Source organism: Schistocerca piceifrons, chromosome X (genome assembly GCF_021461385.2).
Source record: "Schistocerca piceifrons isolate TAMUIC-IGC-003096 chromosome X, iqSchPice1.1, whole genome shotgun sequence".
NCBI lineage: Eukaryota > Metazoa > Arthropoda > Insecta > Orthoptera > Acrididae > Schistocerca > Schistocerca piceifrons.
Genome location: NC_060149.1, coordinates 802,450,157 through 802,474,968, shown reverse-complemented (window position 1 = coordinate 802,474,968; position 24,812 = coordinate 802,450,157). Strand labels below are relative to the sequence as shown.

At 41.2% G+C, this 24,812-nt stretch overlaps 1 protein-coding gene across 3 annotated transcripts in view; it reads left to right on the top strand.

Moving 5' to 3' along the window:
• Positions 1-24,812, top strand: part of LOC124721309 (mediator of RNA polymerase II transcription subunit 16) — a 295,303-nt gene that overhangs the window by 21,508 nt on the left and 248,983 nt on the right. For all 3 annotated transcript variants that reach the window (XM_047246221.1, XM_047246223.1, XM_047246222.1), the window contains exon 2: positions 18,575-18,721. In XM_047246221.1, the coding sequence (XP_047102177.1) occupies positions 18,575-18,721 (147 nt within the window). The remainder of the gene's footprint in view (positions 1-18,574; positions 18,722-24,812) is intronic.

Here is a 24,812-nt window from a genome sequence, read left to right as displayed (position 1 = left end):
TCTCTGTGGGTTTCAGACCACATATCCACTAGTGTACACCCTTGGAGAACTCTTTAATTCCTAATTCACATATAAACACTGTTTACAACAAACTAATTGTACAGTTGCCTACTGTCAATATCGACTTAAACTTCATTTGAATCCACAGCCTTCCTTGTCCCAACCAAGCACTCCCTCCACTGCCTGCCTTAACGCTCTTTTTTTCCATCATGCTTAGTGTATGACAGTGTGTGATTCAGTGCAGGGTGCCACATGAGCCGATAAGTTACGTTTTTTACACAGAACTGGTATCATAGGTTCATGTCTTGGGCCTTTCCCGGGTATCGTAACCAAATCTGTACCTGACAATGAGAACCAGCCTGCTGCATGTTAGATGGCTATCACTCGTGGTGAATACAATGAAAGCATATTCTTTGAATTGTACAGTGGGATCATAAGTGTTTTTTGCTATGAAATGTGATGCCTTATGCTGATAATGAGAGCCTAAGCACTGCTTTAGTTTATCTTCGGCAGCCTCTGATTGTGTGTGGACTTTCAAAATATTTTTAGAAATTTCTCTTGGAAAATTTGATTAACAAGGGATATGAGATTAACATATGTCTGCGCAAAAGGCAGCTGTTCAATATTTGAATGCGGAACCTATGCAGCATATTATTTTAAGTGCATTTTGTCAATATAGTGGAATGATTTAAATTCACCCTCTGTTATGAAGTCTTTAACCTTTTAAGTTCTTGATTTGTTGATGCTGTTTTCTTTTTTTGTCTTCATCATGTTAATATTCAGTGCATTACATCCCAGTGTGCAGTACCGGGTGATTTCTCCTAGATGTAAAGTTTTATGCTTCAACTATTTTATTCATCCATCCATCCATCCATCCATCCATCCATCCATTCATTGATCCTTTAACCATTTCCCACAATGGTATAGGACATGTCAGATACATTACAGAAATAATGGATGCAGTAGATCTCCACTGAGAAATTGTGAACTGTTTATGAGGAATCTGGATTCCTTAGGCCTACTGTGCTATCTGTCAGACAGCAACAAGCAGTTAATAGTGTATGGTGACTTAAGTATAGAATTTCTAAAGGATTCCGATAGCAAAAATGGTCTGGAAACATTATTTGGATCCTACAATTTGATCTCAGTAATTAACTTTCCAGTTGGGTGGATGAAGACAGTAGAACTCTTAATTGATAATGTTTTCTTTGACGAAGCTCAAAGCAAGAAAATAACTGTTTACCCAGTAACAAATGCTCGCTCTGATTATGATATGATGCACAGTTAGGATAAATCACATAGTGCCTTACCATATGGATACTCCTCAATGGAAATCAGTTAGAATAGTGAAAGACTCTAAGATAAATGTTGTTATGAATAGTTTACAAGAGGTGACCTCGATGAAATTTATAATGAACTAAAGGCTAACATAAAATGTGATCTATTCAATGATAAATTCATATGATTATTTGAAAATAGCTTTCCGCATAAACTGAACAGAAAGGATATTAAACAGCCATGTAAAAAACCATGGATCACTAAGAGGATTAAAGTATCATGTGAAAGGAAAAGGGGAAGTGTGTCTGTTGGCAAGAACAAGTAGAGATCCTGCAGTAGTTGCACACTATGATAACTATCCAAAATTGCTAAGAAAGGTTATTAAAAAATCAAGGAACATGGACATAATGTCAGAAATCAGTACTTTCAACAACAGACTTAAGGCTATATGGAATGTAGTGAAACGAGAAACAGGACAACCAGCTGCAAAACAGGTTAACATCACTACTGAACTGAATGGAAGAGCTGCAAATGTTGCGTCACAGGTAGCAAATGTATGTAATAGTGGTTTGTTAAGATAGTAGAAAGCATAGGGACAAACAATTCAAGAGAAAAATCACAGCAGTATGTTGAAAAAGTAACTCTCATAAAATTCAATCATATGAATGTATCATCAACGTCTCCTTCTTTCGTTAAAAAAATTATACATTCATTCAAAAATAAAAGCTCATATGGCTTTTAATGGTGTTTCTAATATAGTACTGAAGATTAGCTCCTATATAATTAGCCCAATCTTATCTGAAATTTGTAATGCATCACTAACTGAGACTGAAATATGCCTTCGTTAAACACTTCTTTAAGAAACGTGATAAGAGAGATGTCAGTAACTACCAACGTGTTTCACTGCTGACATCATTTTCCAACATTTTTGAGATGATGATGTGGTCTCAAATAGTATCTCACCTTAGCAACAGTAATATCCTCAACAAATTACTATTAAGTTTTCAGAAGAGTTGCACTACTGAGAATGCCATTCATATGTTCAATCACCAGATTTTACAGGCATTAAATAGTAAAACAGTGCCAGCTGGTATTTACTGCAACCTATCTAAGGAATTTGACTGTGTGAATCACAGTATTCTCCTACATAAATTGCAGTTTTATGGGAATGATGGTCTAGGCAACCAATGAATAATGTTGTATCAAACCAAAATAATGCAGAAAGTTGTACTTAGCAATTCAACCAATATAGTCTGCGGACATAATCCTGACTGGGGAGAAACCACATATGGGATGCCCAAAGGTTCAGTCTTAGGCCCACTATTGTACCTCATACATGTAAACAATCTTCCATCTAATATACAAGAAGCAGAATTTGTTCTTTTTGCAGTTGACACTAGTATTGTAATCAATCAATGTGTACATACAGCAACAGAAGAAATGATAAACAAGGTTCTTAAAAGTATCATTGACTGGTTTTCTGCGAATGATCTCACCTTTAATTTTAAAAAGGCACAACATTTTTACTTCTGCACACGTAGAGGTACTACACCAATGATAAGTGTTACACATGGTGAGGAACTGCCTGTTGGTTTCTGTCTTGGGCTGTTGGGCCGATGTTCGTCTGACATTTCGCCAGCACGAGTGGCTGACGTCAAAGGTTCACCCTCCATTGCTGGTGGTGGACTGGAGCCAATCTCGTGGCTGCAGACTATACGTACCTGGCGTGCCAGTGTCCAAGGGGTTCTCCGCAGTCATTTCTGGTGCAGTTCTCTTGCTGCTTGCGATGGTCGCGTTTTAAGTTTTTTAAAAAGCAGTAATATGACCAAAGAGATTTCATTTTTACCTGGTGACTCCGGTTTCTTGTCAACATCTTTTAGATTCTCTTCTGTAACGTCTTGATGTTTTAGATTTGTTTGTTCTTCCTTTTTGTATTGGACCTCGCAACGGTTTTTTTCTCCTCGCGGTCCCTACATTCTCTGGTTCCTTACTGGGTGCTTATGACCTTAGATGTTTTGTGCCCCAAAAAAAAAAAAAAAAAAAATGTCTGGGGTGCTGCAGCTCACATATTTGTCTTGCTCGCACTACGAGCATATTAATCATGTCTCTTTTCTGACTCATGTGGTGGTTTGATAGTTTGTGCTGGTATGGGTGTTGTGAGGTGGTTGTTGATACATGCTGTGTCACCATCCCTTGTGAGCAGAACCCCTAGAAATGGTAGTTTTTTGTCCTTTTGTACTTTCATGGTAAATTTTATGCTGGCACAGAGGCTGTTCAAGTGTCTTAGGAAGTCACCAAGCTGTTCTTCACCATGGCTCCACAACGAAGGTTTCTTTGATGTATCTGTATCACATCTTAGATTTACAAGGTGCCAGGTCCAGTGCCTGTGCTTCGAAATGTTCCATGAAGAAGTTGGGGACCACTGGTCTAAGAGGACTACCCGCAGTGACGCCTTCCAGCTGTATGTAGAAGCTACCATTCCATGTGAAATAGCTCGTGATGAGACATGCATGAAAGAGCTTTGTGATATTTTGCAGGAAAATGGAACCAATGTGCTCCAGAGAGTCACTGAGTGGCACTTTCATAAACAAAGAAACAACATCAGAGCTGAGCAGGATGTTGTTTGATGCAAGTTTTAATTTCTTCAGCTTCTCAGTGAAATGTCGTGAGTTCTTTATTTATGTGTCAGTCTTCCCCACATGTGGCTGGAGTAGCAAGGCCACATGTTTTGCCAGTTCATACATCGGTGAGCCAGAAGCGCTAACAATTGATTTTAGTGGAACGTTATTGTTATGGATCTTAGGTAATCGATACAGCTGAGGTGATAGGGCTTCTATGTTGCACAGGTTCCTCCATATGTCCGCCAGCAGAGAAGACGCCTTGATTAACTGATTCGTATTCCTGAAGGGGTACAAGCTATTAAGAACCTTAATGCTGAGAAGAGTTTATTGGTACTGTCTGCTGATAAGGGAAATGTGACTGTCGTAATGAGGACCGAAGATTATAAGCAGGAGACCCGGCACCTACACTGCTGGCCACCGTAAATGCAACACCAAGAAAGACAAGAGGTAGCACAACAAAATTTATTTTGTAGATAACATGTTGACCAAGAATCAAATGATTACGTTTACAGACGTCTGTGACGTGTGGTTCCTGCCAGAATCAGTAGCCAGAGTAGCCGCCATTGTTGGAGATCACCGCTGCCACACGTCTTGGCATTGAGTCAAAGAGACGTTGGATGTGTTCCTGGGGTACAGGAGCCCAAGCAGCTTCCACACATTGCCAAAGATCATCTGGTGTGGCAGCTGGGGATGTAATCTGGGTCACTTGTTGAGCAACCATGGACCACATGTTTTCTATCGGCGAAAGATCAGGAGAGCGAGCCGGCCAGGGAAGCAATTCAATCTGGTTATTGACGAAGAACCTTTGGACAATGCGTGCCACGTGTGGTCGCGCATTATCCTGTTGAAATATGGCTGTGGCCGAGCCCTGAAGGTAAGGAAGGACAACTGGCTCCAGCACCTCGGATATGTAGTGCCAGCTATTTAAAGTACCGGCAATGCGTACTAGAGGCGTGCGAGAGTAATATCCAATACCGCCCAATACCATAATACCCGGTGCAAGACCAGTGTGGCGGTGCATAATGCAGCTGTCCAGCATCCTCTCTCCACGGTGTCTCCACACTCGAATCCGACCATTGTGGTGCTGCAGACAGAAGCGTGCCTCGTCAGTAAAGACAACGTCATTCCATTCTGCCGTCCACATCCGTCTGTCATCACACCATTGGCGACGGAGACGTCTGTGGTTCTGCGTCAATGGTAGACGAAGCAATGGACGTCTTGCGGACAGACCACTCTGCTGTAAACGGCGTCGAATGGTACGCGCAGACACTGGATGATGCGTTACAGAAGCAATGTGCTGTGCTATGGTTCGGGATGTCACTGAGCGATCCGTCACTGCCATGCGCACAATTTGCCTATCAGCACGTGCAGTGGTGCACCGAGGTGAATGCGATCGACCACGTCGGTCCGTCGTACCCTCCTGCACATCCAACGGTCACATATCCGCATTACAGTTGTTTGGTTTCGTCCAACATGACTAGCGATTTCTCTGTATGATAATCCACAATCTCGGTAAGCCACTATCCTTCCTCTGTCGAACTCGGATACTTGATCAAACGATGTTCGCTGTTGTCTACGAGGCATAACTGATCGTCTTGTGAAACAACCACAACGTAAACACACGTGCCGAACGTACACTCGTCGAAATCGCCAAGCCTTAAATGGCGCTATGAGGTGGCGCCACAGGCGCGCGTGATGTGCGTCTGCGCTGAAATTCTAATCAGTTGCATATCTCATCGCTGCAAACCCATGGTGTAAATTTCACTTGATTCGGATGCTTCCTTCAGGGCGTTGCATTTACGGTGGCCAGCAGTGTATTAGATCCAATGATGTACCGAAAACTAAGTGCAGATCCGATGCAGCGTATAATATGGAATACGAATCAGTTAATCAAAGTGTCTTCTCTGAAAGAATTAGGCAAGAATAAGGCAGGGAGACGCTTATGGCCTTATCAAAGGAACTATCTCACCATTCACCTTAGCAACTCGGGAAAACTACGAAAAATCCAAGTCAGGGTGGCCAGACTGGGTACTCAACCTGCTCTCCCCAAATGTGAGTCCAGTACCTAGTGTCCAAGGAGTTACATCATTCACAAGAAGTAAAATAATAATATAACTAGAACAATAAACTTTGTTATAGTATACTTCTGAAAAATATAAACACACAAACACCTGCCAGCACTATAGCCAACACAAGTTTTTCTTGCAACTGATTCACCACTTTGAGGTGGTGTATTGCATTGCATCTGAAACAGAGAAAACAGGAAACCAACAACAGAAACATTTTTATTGAAAGACACACACAGCATAGATGGTACACCTGATAACAGATTAAAAAGAACTTGGTAAACAAGGCACTAGTATTTGTTCAAGCTAACACATTCACTTACGCTGTAGAAACATTTCTCAACAAGAATGAATGTTAACTCCTTAAAAACCTTTTTAGCTGTGTCCTTGTCCAGCATCTTTATATATGTGGATAATGCATTATGAAGAATGACACTATAGTGGCTTGCTTTTTTTGGGTACAAGTTGGTCGCACTTGCTGTACATGGAGGGACCCACAGTTACAAGTGTTACAACTATTGTACTTGCTGTTGGTTTGCAGGTCTCCAGGTGTAGCTCTTATCATCAACACACACTTGCATAAGAATAAGGAGGAAGGAAGGGAGGTTAGAGTTTAATGTCCCACCAACAATAAGGTCATTAAAGACGAAGTGTTGTTTCAAGGATCAGGAAGGTAATTAGCCAACCCCTTGCAAAGGAACAACCCCAGCATTTGCCTGGTGTGATTTAAGTGAATCACAGGAAACTTGAATCGGGATGACTGGATGTGGATTTGAAATGTCAACCTCTCGAATGTTAGTCCAGTATGCTAACCATTGTGCCACCTCACTCTGTGTGTAGGGAGGTTACAGTAAGCACACATAGCTTTTTAAATAGGGACTTTCGGTGACCCCTTGTACAGCTGTGTGGCAAGAATCAAATAGGCTTCTTTGGTAATGTAAAAATTTCATTTAATTGACAACTAGTTTTACCCCTAAAAACTATTCGATAAGCCACAAGGGACTGGAAGTAACCAAGGCCATTCTAGCACCTCCTAAGGAGCGTACTTTCGAAAAGATTCTCGGAGCAAAGCATGCCGAACTGAGTTTCTGGGAGGGTTTTGTTTACAGTTTGTCTTGATCTATATACAGTCCTAAAAGTTTTGTGCATCAAACTCTAACTAATTTTCACTTAATACCATTTGATAATCTTGATTTTGTTTCATTTTTCCAAATTGAAAGAAATTTGTTTTCTTTACATTATAGTCCCAATGGTAGCAGACCTCTATGGTGGGTATTGGAACTAGGTTGGCAGAGGTCAGGACGTCAGTAGTGTACCACCCTGGGTGGCGTAGCAGTGGAGCAGTGAGTGGATGCCAGCTAGTTTCCCGACGTATTGTCATGAAAAGGTCATTGTTAAAACATTAATTTATTGTTCATCAACTACAACAATGAAATGAAATGAGTGTATGGCGTTGTTGGCCGGGATGCCCCATCTGGGGAAGTTCGCCCACCAAGTGCAAGTCTTATTGCAGTCGAAGCCACATTGGGCAACGTGCGTGCCGTTGATGAGGATGAAATGATGATAAGGACAACACAACTCCCAGTCCACGAGCGGAGAAAGTCTCCAACCCGGCCGGGAATTGAACCCGGGTCCGCTTGCATGGAAGGCAAACACGTTACCACCCAGCTAAGCAGGCGCACAACTACAACAATCACGATGATACTCATAGTAGCCAATATCCCCTGGCCGTAAGTGGTAGGCGGCTGTCAGCAAGTGACCCAGCAGCATGCAGTGGCCTTTGGCCAGTGGAGTGATGACAGCAGTGACTCAGCAAGTCCACTAACAAGTGGGCTGCAGCCCACAATGTAGACTAGAGACAGCCTGACAGCACAGAATGGGGTGTACAGAGGTGTCTTATAATCACACCATGGAGCCAGCATGGATGTAGTTCGCAGCAGCAGTATTGTCTGCCCACATGATCAGTTGCAGGCAACATGGAGTTTTCCTATATAAGCAAAGGCGGCTGAGCGGCTGCACCACCCTGGGCTCAAACTGTAGACCACCTGGTGACTGGCCAGTTGGAAGACACTAAGTCCATGTTGTTGGACTGCAGCTATCAATGGCAGAGTCCAAAGATGGAGACTAGTTGATCCATGTAGATTCATATACTGTCTTAGGTCCCCCACTGGAACTGGTGGCTGCCAACACTGTAATACGCCTGACTAGAAGTGAGGCGTATTTACACAGGCTTGACCCCTCCTTGTTTTGCTAAAGCGTGAGTTTCTATCATGTAAACCATTACAGAACTATGGCTTGGATGTGATGCAATTAGGCCACTCACACCATAGCAGCTCTGCCTTTCTGCGCTGTCAATGCTAATACACCTCTGGGCTCTTTGATTGACTGTAGACTGTAGTAACCGTCTTGACGCCTCAGAGACATAACTTCACCTGGCCTACCTGAACTGACCCACCTCTGTGCTCTTGCATTAACCATGGAAGATGTCTCAGTTTTATCCAGCCGTGCCCAGTAAATTATTTGGTGTGCAACAACATTAAGGGTCAGCATGTTGGCATTGAACCATGAATGTGTGGACTTGAGGACGTGATCAGTTGTTATAGAGAGATTCCTTAACATTGCTCACTATTATGCTTAGTCCCATCTGCAAACAACATGTCCTTGATTGCAGTTTGTGAGAACTTTGTCATTTATACAAATAAGGAACAAAGGGGGATTTAACACTCTACTCTATGGTATATTAATGTTACCAGCTTTGTAAGTGAGATTTCCTGCTTGTCACATATCATCCCTGTTTCTCTCTTTACAATATCCCGTACAGATTTTGATTTATTGCTGACAGTCTTAGTATGCTATCGTTCTAAGTAGTTTTACCATTGCAATTAGCTGTTGATATTTTTTCTTATAAGTCTTTACACATCCTATGAACTGGGCATCTGTGTATCTCATTTGAGAAATGAGCCTTTTTAAAGTTGTACGGGAAGTATTAGAGCCTAATGTAATCCAGGAACTAGGTGTAGTTATCCCACAGGAATGGACTCTGGTCAATTTTTTTGCAAAACACAATTTCATAATTGGTCATGAATACTGAAGAGAAATCGTTGTAAGCATTGTTTGTGGAAAGTGCTTCTGACTGGGTTCATTACTTGGAGTATTAATTAAACTAGTAGAGTTCTGTGCAGGGAAATTTCGTCACAGGCATAGCAGAAATTGTAAGGATGAAGGCATTATGATAATATATTCCTAAATCAGTATTAATAATGTCGCTCTCTGCAGCACCCACTATTGGAAATATATTGTGTATAAGACTTTCTTTTCGGTGTGTTATTCTTATGGAACTATTTATAAGTGGAGAGATGTTGAACCTTTGTAGCACATTAAGAAATAGCTCCTTAGATGCAGATTCATTCACAAGATTTTTAGTGAAGTCCCCATAGACAATTATAGTGGCTTTCTCAGTAAGTGTAATGTCCACCTGAGACTCTTAATTTATCCATGAAAGTGTCTGTGTCCACACTAGGTGGTCAGTATACTTCTGTAATTACTATTTGGCCCAAATCTCGATGCAGTTGAACAGCAGCAGCTTCAAAATGCTTTTCAATACTCAGTGCTTCTGCCTTACACATCCTTTTGTGTTCAACATTAGAATTAATAAAAATTCAAACCCCTCCACTTCCTATAGAACTGACTCGCCAAATTGTGATGATTAATGTTAACAGTACCTAATGCAGTATTTCTACACTGTCTTCCATAACACACATGCTATCAGCATTGGTGGCATTAACCGCAATTTCAAGTTCAAAAGATTTATTTGTCAAATTTTGGATGCTGTATATTAAAAAAAAAAAAAAAAAAATATGAAAGCTTCTAGAACAAGACTGGGAGCAATTGTGCTGCACTTTGCTGTGTCATATCTGATCCAATTTTGAGGCAGGGTACCAAAAATGTTTGAGTACTATATATTTTCTAAGCCTTTTAGGTCTTCCCTTTGGCATTTTCTGCTAGTGAAAGATCCTCAGCTGCCAGCGTAGGATGCTCTGCAACAATATGAGGTATAGCCCTCTGCTTCAAATCTAGAGTCCTCCACCGCCAATGTAGGGTCTTCTGCTACTAAGTAGGCCAAAGGCATCTATCCACTCACTCTTTGACCAGTCTGGCGTGGCAATAGAAGACAGGAAAAGGAAAGCTGAAGTTTTGAATTTCACGTTTAAGATATAATTCACACAAGAGGATTGTCCAGGTGTACAGTTGTTTGACTGTCATACAGACTCCTACATGGAGGACATAGAAATTGGCACTTGTGGCATAGAGAAGCAACTGAAAGAGTTGAAACCAAATAAGTCACCAGGTCCAGATGGAATCTAAATTCATTTTTACAGAGAGTACTCTGTGGCATTAATTAGCCTGCATTTATCGTGAATCTCTCACCCAATGAAAAGTACCAAGCGAAGGAAAAAAGTGCAGGTGTGCATAAGAAAAGTAAAAGAACTGAGCCACATGATTACAGACCAATATCCTTAACACTGATTTCTGCTGCAGAATTTCTTCTGAGTTCAAATATAACAAATTTCCCTGGATTTAGAAGCATCATTCGTGCAAAACTCAGCTTACCCTTTTCTCACACAATATTCTACAAACCATGTAAACTATGGATGGAGGGCAACAGGCAGAGTCCATATTCCCAGTTTTCCGGAAAGCATTTCACATGGTACCCCACTGTAGAAGATTTTGATGGGGGTCTGTGTGTCCAGTTTAGGTTTCCAGATATGTGAATGTCTCAAAGACTTTTTAAATAATAGAAACCAGTACACGGTTCACAACAGCGAGCGTTCATCAGAGACAAAGATATTGTCAGGTGTGCCTCAGGGAAGTGTGACAGGACTGCTTTTATTCTCTGTATACATAAATGACCTGATGGATGTAGTGAACAGCAATTTGTAGCTTTTCGCTGATGTTGCTATGGTGTACTGGAACGTGTCATCACTGAGTAGCTGTAACAATATACAGGGTGAGTCACCTAACGTTACCGCTGGATATATTTCGTAAACCACATCAAATACTGACGAATCGATTCGACAAACCGAACGTGAGGAGAGGGGCTAGTGTAATTGGTTAATACAAACCGTAAAAAAATGCACGGAAGTATGTTTTTTAACACAAACCTACGTTTTTTTAAATGGAACTCCATTAGTTTTGTTAGCACATCTGAACATATAAACAAATACGTAATCAGTACCATTTGTTGCATTGTAAAATGTTAATTACATCCGGAGATATTGTAACCTAAAATTGACGCTTGAGTACCACTCCTCTGCTGTTCGATCGTGTGTATCAGAGAGCACCGAATTATGTAGGGATCCAAAGGGAACGGTGATGGACCTTAGGTACAGAAGAGACTGGAACAGCACGTTACGTCCACATGCTAACACCTTTTTATTGGTCATTTTCACTGACGCACATGTACATTACCATGAGGGGTGAGGTACACGTTCGACAGGCGTTTCATAGGACGTGGAGGACGCATAAATTGGCCAGCCCATTCTCCTGATCTTACACCTCTGGACTTCTTTCTGTGGGGTACGTTAAAGGAGAATGTGTACCGTGATGTGCCTACAACCCCAGAGGATATGAAACAATGTATTGTGGCAGCCTGCGGCAACATTACACCAGATGTACTGCGGCGTGTACGACATTCACTACGCCAGAGATTGCAATTGTGTGCAGCAAATGATGGCCACCACATTGAACATCCATTGGCCTGACATGTCGGGACACACTCTATTCCACTCCGTAATTGAAAACGGAAACCACGTGTGTACGTGTACCTCACCCCTCATGGTAATGTACATGTGCGTCAGTGAAAAAGACCAATAAAAAGGTGTTAGCATGTGGACGTAACGTGCTGTTCCAGTCTCTTCTGTACCTAAGGTCCATCACCATTCCCTTTGGATCCCTATGTAATTTGGTGCTCTTCGATACACACGATCGAACAGCGGAGGAGTGGTACTCAAGCGTCAACTTTAGGTTACAATATCTCCGGATGTAATTAACATTTTACAATGCAACAAATGGCACTGATTACGTATTTGTTTATATGTTCAGATGTGCTAACAAAACTAATGGGGTTCCATTTAAAAAAACGTACGTTTGTGTTAAAAAACATACTTCTGTGCATTTTTTTATGGTTTGTATTAACCAATTACACTAGCCCCTCTCCTCACGTTCGGTCTGTGGAATCGATTCATCAGTATTTGATGTGGTTTACGAAATATATCCAGCGGTAACGTTAGGTGACTCACCCTGTATAAGATTCTAGATGGGGTGTTGAATGACAACTTCCTCTAAATGTAGAAAAATGTAAGTTAATGCGGATGAGTAGGAAAAACAGTCTTTTAATGTTCGAATACAGCATTAGTAGGTTGCAGCTTGATACAGTCACTTCCATTAAATATCAAGGTGTTACATTCCAAAGTGGCATGAAGTAGAATGAGCACATAAGTTTGGTAGTAGGGAAGGTGAATGCTAGACTTCATTTTTATTGGGAGAATTTTGGGAAATGTAGATCATTCATAAAGGAGATGGCATATAAAACACTATTGCAACCCATTCTTGAGTACTCTTCAAGTGTTGGATTAAAGGAAGATATTGAAACAGAAGCTATTGCACATATTTATAGAACCATTTGAGGCTGACTGCAGAATAATTCTACTGCTGCAGATGTACGAGGGTTGCCCAGAAAGTAATGCACCACATTTTTTCTCAGTAGAATACAATGCTACAAATGTGAAATGTTACGTATGTATTATTTGAAGTCTCCTGAGTGAGTGCACCAAGTTTCCGTCACTTCCAACAGGTAGCGTAGCTGCAGGACAGTTCCAAAATGGCTTCTGTAGGTGATACATGTTACAAACAAAAAAATGGGCCTTCATTGAATTTCTCATTGCAGAGAAAGAAACTGTGGGGAATATTCACAAACACTTGTGCAAAGTCAATCGAGCATCTACTGTCAACAGGAGTACAGTTAGTTGCTGCGCATGAAGGTGAGATCATCAGAAGGTGAGATCATTAGAAGGTGATTCGGCAGAGCTCCACAATTTGCAGCGGTCAGGGAGACCATCAACGGCTGTCACACCTGACATGTTGCAGTGAGCTGCCACTTGTTTGGGCCATTAAAGGATGCCATTTGTGGAAGAAATTTTGACGACGATTAGGAGGTTAAGCACTGGCTCCGGTCAAAGATCGGTACTGACAGGGAATACACATCCTTGTTTTGCGCTGAAGGAAGCCCATAGAATGGGCTGGAGATTACGTGGAAAAATGGGGTGTGTAGATAAAACACCATTCTTTCGTGTGTGTAATTCTCAATATGTTCAATAAAGAATTGTTGAAGGAAATAAATGCAGTGCTTTACTTTCTGGGCAATCCTCATACATTATGTGTAAAGGCTATGAAGATAATATGCGAGAAGTTGGGTCTCGTACAGAGGCTTTTAGACAGTAATTTTTCCCTCGCTCTATTTACAAATGCAACAGGAGAGGAAATGACTTGTAGTGATACAAGGTACACTCCGCCATCCACTGTACGGTGGTTTGCGACGTATGGATGAAGATGAAGGTGTAGTGTTTTCTACTGCAGATCTAGGCTCCTCCACTGCTGATGTAGGATCCTCTGCTGGACGTGACCCTGGGCTCATGTGTAAGTGACCTGGGAACATCTGTGTTGACCTGCCCTCGTCTGTAGGTGACTTAATCTCTGCTGCTGTGGGCGCCATGACTTCCACTGTAGGTGACATGACAGTCACTGTTCACCAGAAATTTTGCAGATGTGTTGCCATGACCTTGCTATTAAAACACATTTTTGTAATGTTCTGAATTTCAGTTGTCATTGCATTTTTACCCTTTATGTTCCTGTGGAGAACATGCCTGATGAAATGACCTCTTACAGTACTGTCTCTGTTGTTGTATTGTGACTACAGGACAGTGGCTGGCCACATATTTACCAGAGAAAGGTCTCCAAACTGCCGTATGTTTTCAGAAATTATCATTTTATTTACACAACCAGTTTTGGTATATTAGTAACGCCACTTCAAGCTCCTATGCAGTCCGTATATAAAGAATCAGATATATCGATGCATGTTGCAGGGCCCTTAATACCTGGGTTCCATGACGTTTTGGTGGAGTGTGTACTTTGAAGACTTGATAACAACTTGAGTTGTCGTCAGGTCCTCAAAGTACAAATAACAACTTCTGAAAAGATATAGCTTTTTGGTGATTTTTCTCTGGTAAAAATCTCACATAACTGTCTGCACAAATATTGCATTGGCAGAATCATTGCAGATTTTCTGAAGACTTATGTTCATGGGCTCCTGCCCAAATACATTTTGTTTAAGGACCACAAAGATAAGATATGAGAAATTAGGGCTGATATGTATACATAGGCGTATAGACAGTAGTTTTTCCCTCGCTCTATTTCAGAGTGAAACAGGTAAAGAAGTGGATATTAGTGGTACAGGGTACCCTCCACCACGCACTGTATGACTGCTTGCGGAGGATGTAGATGTAGATATAGATATAGATGTACTCTGTGATTAACACAAGAATTTTCCATGATACGAAGTTTGTGAGGTACCCACTTCAGGTGTTTTTTGCAAAAACTTCCCTAAAAACAGTGTCTGCATGTTAGCTCTTGTTCCTATACACATAGTTAGCACCTCCAACTGACACTCAGTCACTACCACGCTTTACTCGTAACATCTTCTCACAGCCTTTCAGTACTTCCTTGAGGGGGAGGGGGGCACTGGGCTTAATGATACCCATGACATTGAAACAAGGTTGACTGCTTGCCACGATTGCTGCTACTTCCCTTCCATGACTGTCAGATAATATAGTAATGTCATGCATTTTTTGGTCATGTTTTCTTGCTGCACTTGTTTGCTTTGTGACAACTTTGGCATATTCACACAAATTTCTGCATTATCTGACAAGTCTGATAAAAGTGAGTCAGAGGTAAATTTGTCAGAATCCAGAGCTTGGAATTTATTATTTATCGTCAGCATGAATTAGGGATGACAGCACTGTAATTTGAATGGTTTTCTTGGCCTGCAGTAACTGTCATTCCACACACACACTCACATTTGATATTTGCATCACAAAATGTATTTAACACATCTTCAGTGTTCAAAACATACCTTTTTGCTACTGAAAGTTCATATTGAAAAGCATTTTCCATGAAGTCTTCGTGATTTTCAAAACATTTGCCAATTGCTAGGTAAATACCAGGCTGGTACTCTCCAGCCGCGTACTCTCACTACTCAGTGTTTAGTCTCCTGAATCCTTTAATCAGCAGCAGCAGCAGCAGCAGCATTGTTACTATTCGTGATGCAAACAGAATCTTCAGTTACTGGAAGGAGTAAAGTTCTGTTTAGATTAAGTAAAGTTCTGTTTAGATTACTGTATAATTTTCTTAAACTTCCAGGATCAAGTGAAACAGTTTGTTGGTGATATTTTTTGAGATGTATAACTGGAAACTTGGTTGGTGTTACAGATTTGTAGCAATATTTCGAAAAGGCACCACCTTTTTATGATTTAGTATATGAATTACAGGTGTACAAGAACCTCATGTTCAATTGGATTTCCTGACATAGGCTTTAGGATTAATCTTCCTGATGAATTTACACTTTTCAGTGTAGAATTCTACATGATACTGAGAATACCATGATACATTAGAAATAGGATCATGTGAATCATTCCATTATCAGCCCTCAGTTTCCTAACTGTTCTTTGTTTTATTCAGCTGATGTACCAAAACAAAAAGTTAAGTAACCACATCAAGGAGCCCATTATTTTGCCAAAGCAGTTACTTATTGCCCCTATATTCTATCATTAACTCATAGAGATGTATCTTAATGCATTGTTTAATGGCTGACTCATCAATTACATGGATGTGTTAAATGTTTGTAGATTTTCATTTTGTTTAGAATGGCTTCTACTAAATTAATGCTTACCTATTTTGTTATGTATGATATTCTAAGCCGCTGATTGCGCAGACATAATTTGTAGCTGTATATCCTATGATTTGCAAAGCGTTAAGTATGTTCAGACAAAGAGGAGCAGCACACCAGATTCTCTAATTTTGATGAAATACCCTCCAAATCACTTTATTTTTTATTTATTTTTCCATATTTGACCTGTGTTTAATGTTATCAAGTACATGCCATAATTCCTGTTTCTTTGCATGGCACCATGATGTATAATAAGTACTTTTCATGCTACTGAGTACACCAAGATGACTTGCATTACTCAAATGCATTACAAAGAATGTATGATGGAGCTTGACATGAGGTACTTTCTAGGATTAAATTAAGGCACAAAATTTGTCTAATGATAACTGGTTTATGTGAAAACCTGTAACATGATTTGCACTTCTGTCAATAAACTTCTGCTCCAAACTTGTTCACCATATCTTACAATAGGTACTGTGTCTAAAATTATTTTGTAATTTTTATATTAAATATGTAATGGGATCTCCTTGTGTATCATCCTGTTATTGTAGAATGCTACTTTTCAAAAAATCTTCCTAAATCCATGTCCAGTATTTCTATCAATATTATTTTTGACACATATGTGACGTGATCATATATGTCTGTGTGTGTGTGTGTGTGTGTGTGTGTGTGTGTGTGTGTGTGTGTGTGTCTTCCTTCATTGTTAGTTTCTGTCTAGGGTGTGGAAGGATTTATTATTATTCTTATTCAGTTCCTAACTCATTACATGTTTCCCTTGCGTTGATACCACTAATGTAATTGATTCATTGATGATAAGTAAATAATAATACCTGGACTCTTAGACATACAGAAAATGTATGGTAGTAGTCTCTGACACCTTGAACAACGTAGTTCCATGTTCTTTCTCTTAGCCCTCCATTACCAAAGTGTAAACTCCCATAGATGAATTTCTGAATGTTCTAATTGTTGACAAAATTTCTCTGTTAATATTACTGTGCCGACAGTTATTGGTCCACACACCTCTATAATGTCTGTGTTGAACATAAGTTTTGCCTTAGATATCACATCTGTTGTTCCAGTATCATACTGAATTCTCAGTGTGCAAATATCTTAGTATATCTGACCACCAGAAAATCTACTATACCAGTGCCATGCAATTCACTAAAGTTTGTGTGGTAGGTATCTGCTGATCTTGGAGAAAATTCCTCCAATTACTCTATTAAATTCCTTGTCCAGTCCTGTACTTATGAAATAAAAGTTCTGTTGTACATCTCCGTAGTGGCATGAGTTTCCAGCTTATCCCTAGTGGCTGCCCTAAACAGTAGGCTATCTGAGCATACTATCAGGCCCGACACAAACTTTCATTGCTGCTGATGTTTCCACCTATATCTGAACACTACTATTAGGGATTGTCCCCTGGGGTATATGGGAGTAGTACCATTGGGGGGACAGAGTCACTAGAGTTCTGTCAGTTACCCTGTGACAAGGGATGAAATGAATTAAACACAATGAGATGAAAGTAATGAATCAATGAGGATGAAAGAAATGATGATGCAGTGTCATGAAATGATATCAGTGCGAACTGTTTAGATATGCAAAATCTGTGGTACCTGCAAACCCTATAGGAAAAACACTGGTAGTAGCTTTCCCAAACTGTGTGGAAACACAAGTAACAACAAAAGTTTGAGTCATTCCTGGAGTTGTGCTCAGATAGACAAATGGTGTGGGTGACTGCTAACAGTGAGCAGGAAATTCAAGTTGAGTTCCAGTCTGGTGCAGTATCATTTCATGTCATTACATTTTCATTGATTTTGGTCCAACAGTTATTCATTTAACTTACATGCATTTGATTCATTTCGTGAAAGTTATATATATCTTCTGAAAGAATGAATTCCATCCTTTCAAACATCTGAAGTCATCTTATTTCCTTCATTGGATCAGCTGCCCTTAACTTACTACAGGTTCCTTCTCTACAGCCCTCCTTCTCTACTCACTCTGCCCATTCCTCTACCCAACTGCCCCCCCCCCCCCCCCCTCCTCTCTCTCTCACTCTCTCTCTCTCTCTCTCTCTCTCTCTCTCTGTCTCTGTCTGTGTGTGTGTGTGTGTGTGTGTGTGTGTGTTTTCTGCTGGAATTGTGTCTAACGCAACATTCAATTATTTAATTCGAAAACTAAGATGAGTCATTATGGGAAGTGTTACTTGCTTTCTGCAATACTTGCAGAATTAATAGTGACATATCTTCCTTGCAGGACTAACCAAGTTTATTAAAAGTTTCCTTGACAGTTATCATAATATATTCTTTTGAAATGGCAGATAAATGTTTCATTTCTTTATGTGTAATTGATAATTAATGGGATGAAAAGAATACATAAATAGTAACTAGACCTGAGCTACGAGAATGAAAGCTGTAATGCATAGGGCATGAAAGAGGCTCTTAATGAATGTTCGCTGATAAAACAAAGGGTAAGTTAATCCGTAAGCTTATGGAATTGTGATTCTCATTTTCTGAAATGGAAATATTTGACCATGAATGCATGTTCACCTAAAAACTGCCATGTGACTTTAATTTTTTTGATGCTTACATTTGTCTTTGCTTTATTTTTTACAGCTTACATGATGGACGCACATTGTGTTGCATATCAAGCCAAAGCATCGTTGCATTCTCTGCAATTACTGAACTTGAAGACTGTTGGGGAAAAAGCTGGGGTTCACATGTTTACATAGCAGACCTGAATGTGCCATGGCATTGTCACAAGTATGTAATATGAGACTTTCTTCATTTGAAGACATATGTTGATGTTTCTGTTAAAGTTTTTGTTATTTACTTCATAGTACTCTTCTTTTGCCTGATTTTAAGATGAGTTTGCCGGTGATACTGGTTACAGTTACAATATCATCTGTAAGTTTTGCCTGAATTCACTATACTGTGTGGTATTATAGGGAGACAACAGTGTGAACTTTGATCATGACTTTTAAGAAAATTTTGGAGACTCTAGTGTATTAGATGAATACTGTACTCCATATCAATCTATGTAGGTCAGCTATGATGGGTTTGTCATTCCAGGTTCCAGTCTGTCATTACAACTTAACTCGTAACAAATGCATTTGAACTTGACAGATCAAGAATCCAAGTTGGCAGTAGACAACATGTCATTTTTTACCGTAAGCTTTGTAATTCGTTAACCATCCTCCATTGCACATGGAGGTAGATGTTTTTCCCCAGGAGGCACTGTTTAACAACTTGCATTTAGAAGAGGCGACTGAAGTTTGTGGTGCCTCACCCTTGTTGTATTATACTTTTATGGATATGATGTCTGTTTTTTCGGACATGTCCGAAAAAACAGACACCATTGATGACCTGCAGCTGTCTAGAACGAAATTAGAATTATATTAATACCTTCAGCTGTTGATGGGCGTTGATATATATCAATGGGGACAGGTGAAAATGTGTGCCCCAACAGGATCTCGAACCTGGGATCTTCTTCTTACATGACAGATGCTCTATCCCTCTGAGCCACCGAGGGCACAGAGGACAGGGCGACTGCAGGGACTATTTCGTGCATGCCTCCTGTGAGACCCACATTCTCACCTTGTATGTCCACACACTACATTCATAGTGTCTCACACCAACACACTCATTACTCATGAAGACATTCTTACCAAGTCCCATAACAGTTCAGGGAATATGTGTGCATCTGCACAGAAGAAGAAGGTCATGGCCGGTATTGCCAGAACTATATACTTATATGGTGTCTGTTCTTTCGGACATGTCCGAAAGAACAGACACCATATCCGTCCTCCTGTGATTTGATAAATGTGGAAGGGTTGAAAAGAGAATAGTATGTAGAAAGTGTTATGGAAGTGAAACATTGGAGTTGCAGGGTGTACTGTACAAATGGCTATTCTTATGCTGACATTACAGTCTCTGGTATTACCCAAGTGTGGTAAATAATGACTTATTTATTCTGTCATAAATTTCATCCTTTTATTCCAAGTACAGTAATATATCTTTGTATCGCACTAGGTGTGTGTGTGTGTGTGTGTGTGTGTGTGTGTGTGTGTGTGTGTGTGTGTGTGTGTGTGTGTGTGTGTGTGTGTGTGTGGGCGCGTGCGCGCATTTGCGTGTGTGCGTGTGTGCATGTGTGTGTGCGCGTGCATGTTTGCATGTGCGTTTATGTCACCATTCAATTTTGTGATCAAAAAATTTACTCAGAAAATGGCTTAGTCTAACCTGGCTGTTACAGCTGAAGCTGGTGTGAACAGGTGTACCTGAAAGAGTAGATTCAGTCATGTTCAATAGATAAAGCTATTAGTCTCCTCCATACTACCAAGAAAGACAAGAGATATGAATGCAGTACCTCACTCACAACTCTTAATGTCACCCCAATAAGAAGAAAGAGAAAAGTTAAACACTGTGGCCAAAACAAGGAACAGTTTAATAAACACTATTGCAGTTAATAATGGTATTGATCTCTTGTTAGTTGAAAACATCTTCAAAATTAAAACTGATGCTAAAGCGACTACTTTAGGCATCAGTGCTGTTTCTGACAGTAACAAGTATAAGGAAGATTTTTCGGTTCCATTTTTATGCCCAATTTCTTACAGTATTCATCATCTTCTAATTAAAAAATATGGATGTAAAGTTGCCTTTTCTACTAACAATAACTTACAAATGGGCATATGTCACTTTCCATGCGTAATAGGTAGCGCAACTTGTGTATTGTTTTCATAGCAGCAATGTAAGCCGCTCAGTCTGATGTTACTTGCAAGGTGTATGTACCAAAGACTGGAATGTTTTTAATTTTTGAGTTGAGCAGTCTGCTCTAAATATTGAATATTGCCTTCTCAGAATATAACTTTACGTAAGTAACCTTTCTATGTTCTATTTTTCATCTTGGTTAATGTATCTGCCAAACTTAATTTACTATATATTATTTTGTAGGAATTTTAAATTAGGGTGTCGAAACCTGGGTAAATATATTAAACAATTACTTGCAACCAGTTGGCTATGTTACGTCCACATTGAAACTTATATATGTCTACTGACAGACAGCCACGTTCAAAACTGTCTAAATAAGAAAGGCATCAGCTTCACACATCTAGGAGAAACTTACAGACACCTTTCACTGATTTTTATCTAAAGAATCAGATGATGACTGATCTACATAGGGAATGCAAATTGATGTCTGCATGAGGAAATTATTTAATCCCAATGGACCCTCCTCCCCCCCCCTCCCTCCCCTCCCGGGCTCACACACACACACACACACACACACACACACACACACACACACACACACACAAAATGCTTGTGAATTAAAGAAGAGGTGCAGCATCATTGTGTGGAAAGTAAGTTCACTGGACGAAAAATTAATCGCCCCTTGAAAAATATGTACAAGAATCATTTAATATTGTGTATTTTCACCCCTGGACTTGATAACCACCTGAATTTGGTTAGGAAGTAAGGCCATAAGGTAGTGCAGGGCATCACATCCAGGTTAAGGCACTCACTGAGGATTTGATTGCACAGTTCCACCAAATTACGGGGATGCTGATGTCAGCGTTTCACACACTGTTCCAACATGTCACACATAATTTCTGGGGGATTCAAGTTAGGTGATTTTGCAAGCCAATTCAGATGTAATTGGGTAGGGGAGTGTTCAAGAAACCAGTCACATATTCTTCCAGCCCGATGAACTTTACTGTTGACGTCTTTATGTGCCTGTGTGAGCAACGTCTCTTGCTAGGTGACGGACTCCAAATGTTCAAAAATGGTTCAGATGGCTCTAAGCTTTATGGGACTTAACATCTGAGGTCATCAGTCCCCTAGACGTAGAACTTCTTAAACCTAACTTACCTAAAGACATCACACATATCCATGCCTGAGGCAGGATTCGAACCTGCGACCATAGCAGCAGCGCGGTTCCAGACTGAAGTGCCTAGAACCGTTCGGCCACTGCAGCTGGCTCCAAATGTTCATTGCATGCAGTTCCCATCATAATATTCTCTCACTAACAGGGGGTAATGGACCTTCATTCACTGCCTGCAGCAATTGCTGTCAGGTTTGGAAGTGATTTTGATTCACAAGCTGTGAAACATGTCTCCGTTTCCTCTCATTCAGGATCTTTTTTGGAAAACAATTCTGACATCATGTTTTGTGGCTACATGTATTACACCACTGCTTGTAGACACGTTGAACTGTCCACTGCAAAACACAAACAAACTTTGGGTTGCCAAGCTGAGGAATGATCAGTGCTGCCAATCCTGTATAACTAAAAATTGCAGGAGTGCTTGAGCTGCTACTGTCTGATGTGAAAATGGAATACTGTGTGTCACAGGAAAGGAGGATTTTGTCTTAACTGTATTGTTGGTAAGGCTGATACAAATCTACAAAAAGGGAAAACAAAGCTGTCAACATCAAAGCTCACTGTGTGTGATGAGGTGGACAGCTGTTGTGTGACAATCATTAACGAGTAACCTCTGGTACACATGCCCAATGCCAGTTGAATTAGGCTTGTACAGATGCACTTTTATTTCCCTAGCTGCTCATGTTACCCAAGCAAAATCCATTAATTTAATCTTCCCCATCCCTTAGCACATACAGAAGACATTGAAGAAACACACACACACACACACACACACACACACACACACACACACAGAGAGAGAGAGAGAGAGAGAGAGAGAGAGAGAGAGAGAGAGAGAGAGAGAGCGAGAGAGCGAGAGAGAGATATCTGTGCCTCTACATGGTGCCAGCTGGACACACAATGTGAAGATGGGGTAGGGTGTGGTTGTATGGAGTGTGGCTGGTAGAGGGGGGGGGGGAGTGGCGGGAGGCAGGAATAGGGGTGGGAGGTGAGTAGCTAGTAGCCTGGAGGGAGGTAGCCGGTTTGCTGGCTAGGAATGCGGGAGGAAAACATGGCAGGTGCACAGGCTAGGGATGTGATGCATGGATGTCATAGCAGATGGGGAACGTTGCACGATGAAGGTGACAAGGTGACACAAATTGTGAGGTGATGACAGGACGGAGGAAGGGGAAACTGTTGTTGGAGGGAGTGGGGACAGTGTGTTAATGGAAATTAAAGCAAGGAGGATTACTGGAGTGAAGGATGTGTTGGAAGGATAATTTCTATCTGTGTAGTTCAAAGAAGCTGGTGGTGGAGAGAGGGATCCAGATGGCACAGGTTGTGCCATGCTGAACAGCACATTGTGCCTCCATGTGGTGGGGTCCTATAAGCCTGTGGCAGGACTGGAGCAGGAAGTGCTGTTTGGCAGGACTGGGCAGGAAGTGCTGTTGAATGGATTGGGTAGGTCTTGTGCCTGTGTTTTCCACAGGAATATGAGCCCTGTGGCAAGAAGTTGGGAGAGAGAGTGGCACAGAGATCGACTAGTACGTTGTGTAGGTTGGGTGGGCAATGGATCACCACCGTAGGAGAGGTGGGAAGGATCTTGGATAGGATGTCCATTTCAGAACATGATGATAGATAATCGAAGCCATGACAAAAATATGGTTCAGTTGTTCCAGTCTAGGGTGACAGTGGGTGATGAGGGGGCACACGTCTGTGGCTGATTCAGGGGTGGGGGGTGGGAGTGTTAAGGTTAGGGTTAGGGTTAGGGTTGGGGTTGTATGTCCAGGAAAGTGGCAATTTGTGTTGAGAAGGGGCACATGAAGCAGATGGGGTAGTAGGTGTTAAGGTTGTGGAGGAATGAGGATAGGATCTCTTGGCCCTGAGTCCAGATCATGAAGATATCAGTAAGCAGACAAGGTGTTTGGGAGGCTAGGAAGGTTTCCTCTAGATGGTCCATTAGAAGGTAGGCACAGAAGGTTGCTATGTGGGTGCCCATGGCTGAGCTGCAGACTTGTTTATATGCCTTTGCCTTAAAGGAGAAGTAGTTGTGTATCAGGATATAGTTGGTACGGTGTATGAGGAACGAGGCCTGAGTCTAAAGGAAGTTGGGAGAGGTAGTGTTAGATAGCAGCAAGGCCATGGACATGAAGGGTGTTGCTGTGTAGGGTGTTGGGGTCTACAGTGATGAATAGGGATCCTGGAGGTAAAATGGGTGGGGATCGTTGAGAATCAGTAAATGAAGTGGTTTGTGTATTTACTGTCAGAGGCTAGGTTTTGGGTGATTGGTTGGCGGTGCTGGTCAACAAGAGTGCAAATTCTCTCAGCAGGAGCATGATAACCACCTATGGGGTGTCGAGGATTGTTGGGGTTTATGGATTTTGGAGAGTATGTGTGTGGGGTGTCCTTTGGGTGAGGAGGGAGGTGGAATCATGGGAGAGGTTCTGGTATTGACCTAAGGATTTCGGTAGGGATTGGAGGTTATGTTGGAGTTCTGAAGTGGGATTAATATGGCAGAGATTGTAGATGGAGGAGTCCGACAGTTGGCAGGAGCATACTCTCAGGTAGCCATTGAAATTCATCACTGCAGTGGTGGAGCTGTTGTCTGCCAGGAGGATGATTAGGTCTGGATCTGTTTTGAGGTTATGTAAGGCTGTCCTTTCCTATGATGACATGTTAGTATTTTTAGGATTTGACCTGGGGAAGGATGGTGAGGCCAAGTTGGAAGTAATAAGGAGTTTGGGAAGGTGACCACGGGATTGTTAGGTGTGTGTGTGTGTGTGGGAGGGGGCCGACAGTTAGATGGTAGTATGAACTGAGAGAGGCAAGGTTAAGTGTCGGGATAATGGGACTTTGGTTGGAGGAATTTGTGGTAAACGAGTGTTCCCACAGCAGGGTTTGGGAGAAAAAAAGTAGGTCTTTGGGAAGCCCAGCATGGTTAAACTCGGGTGTGGGGCTCAAGATGAGGCATTTAGATAGGACTGAAACTTCTATGGGATT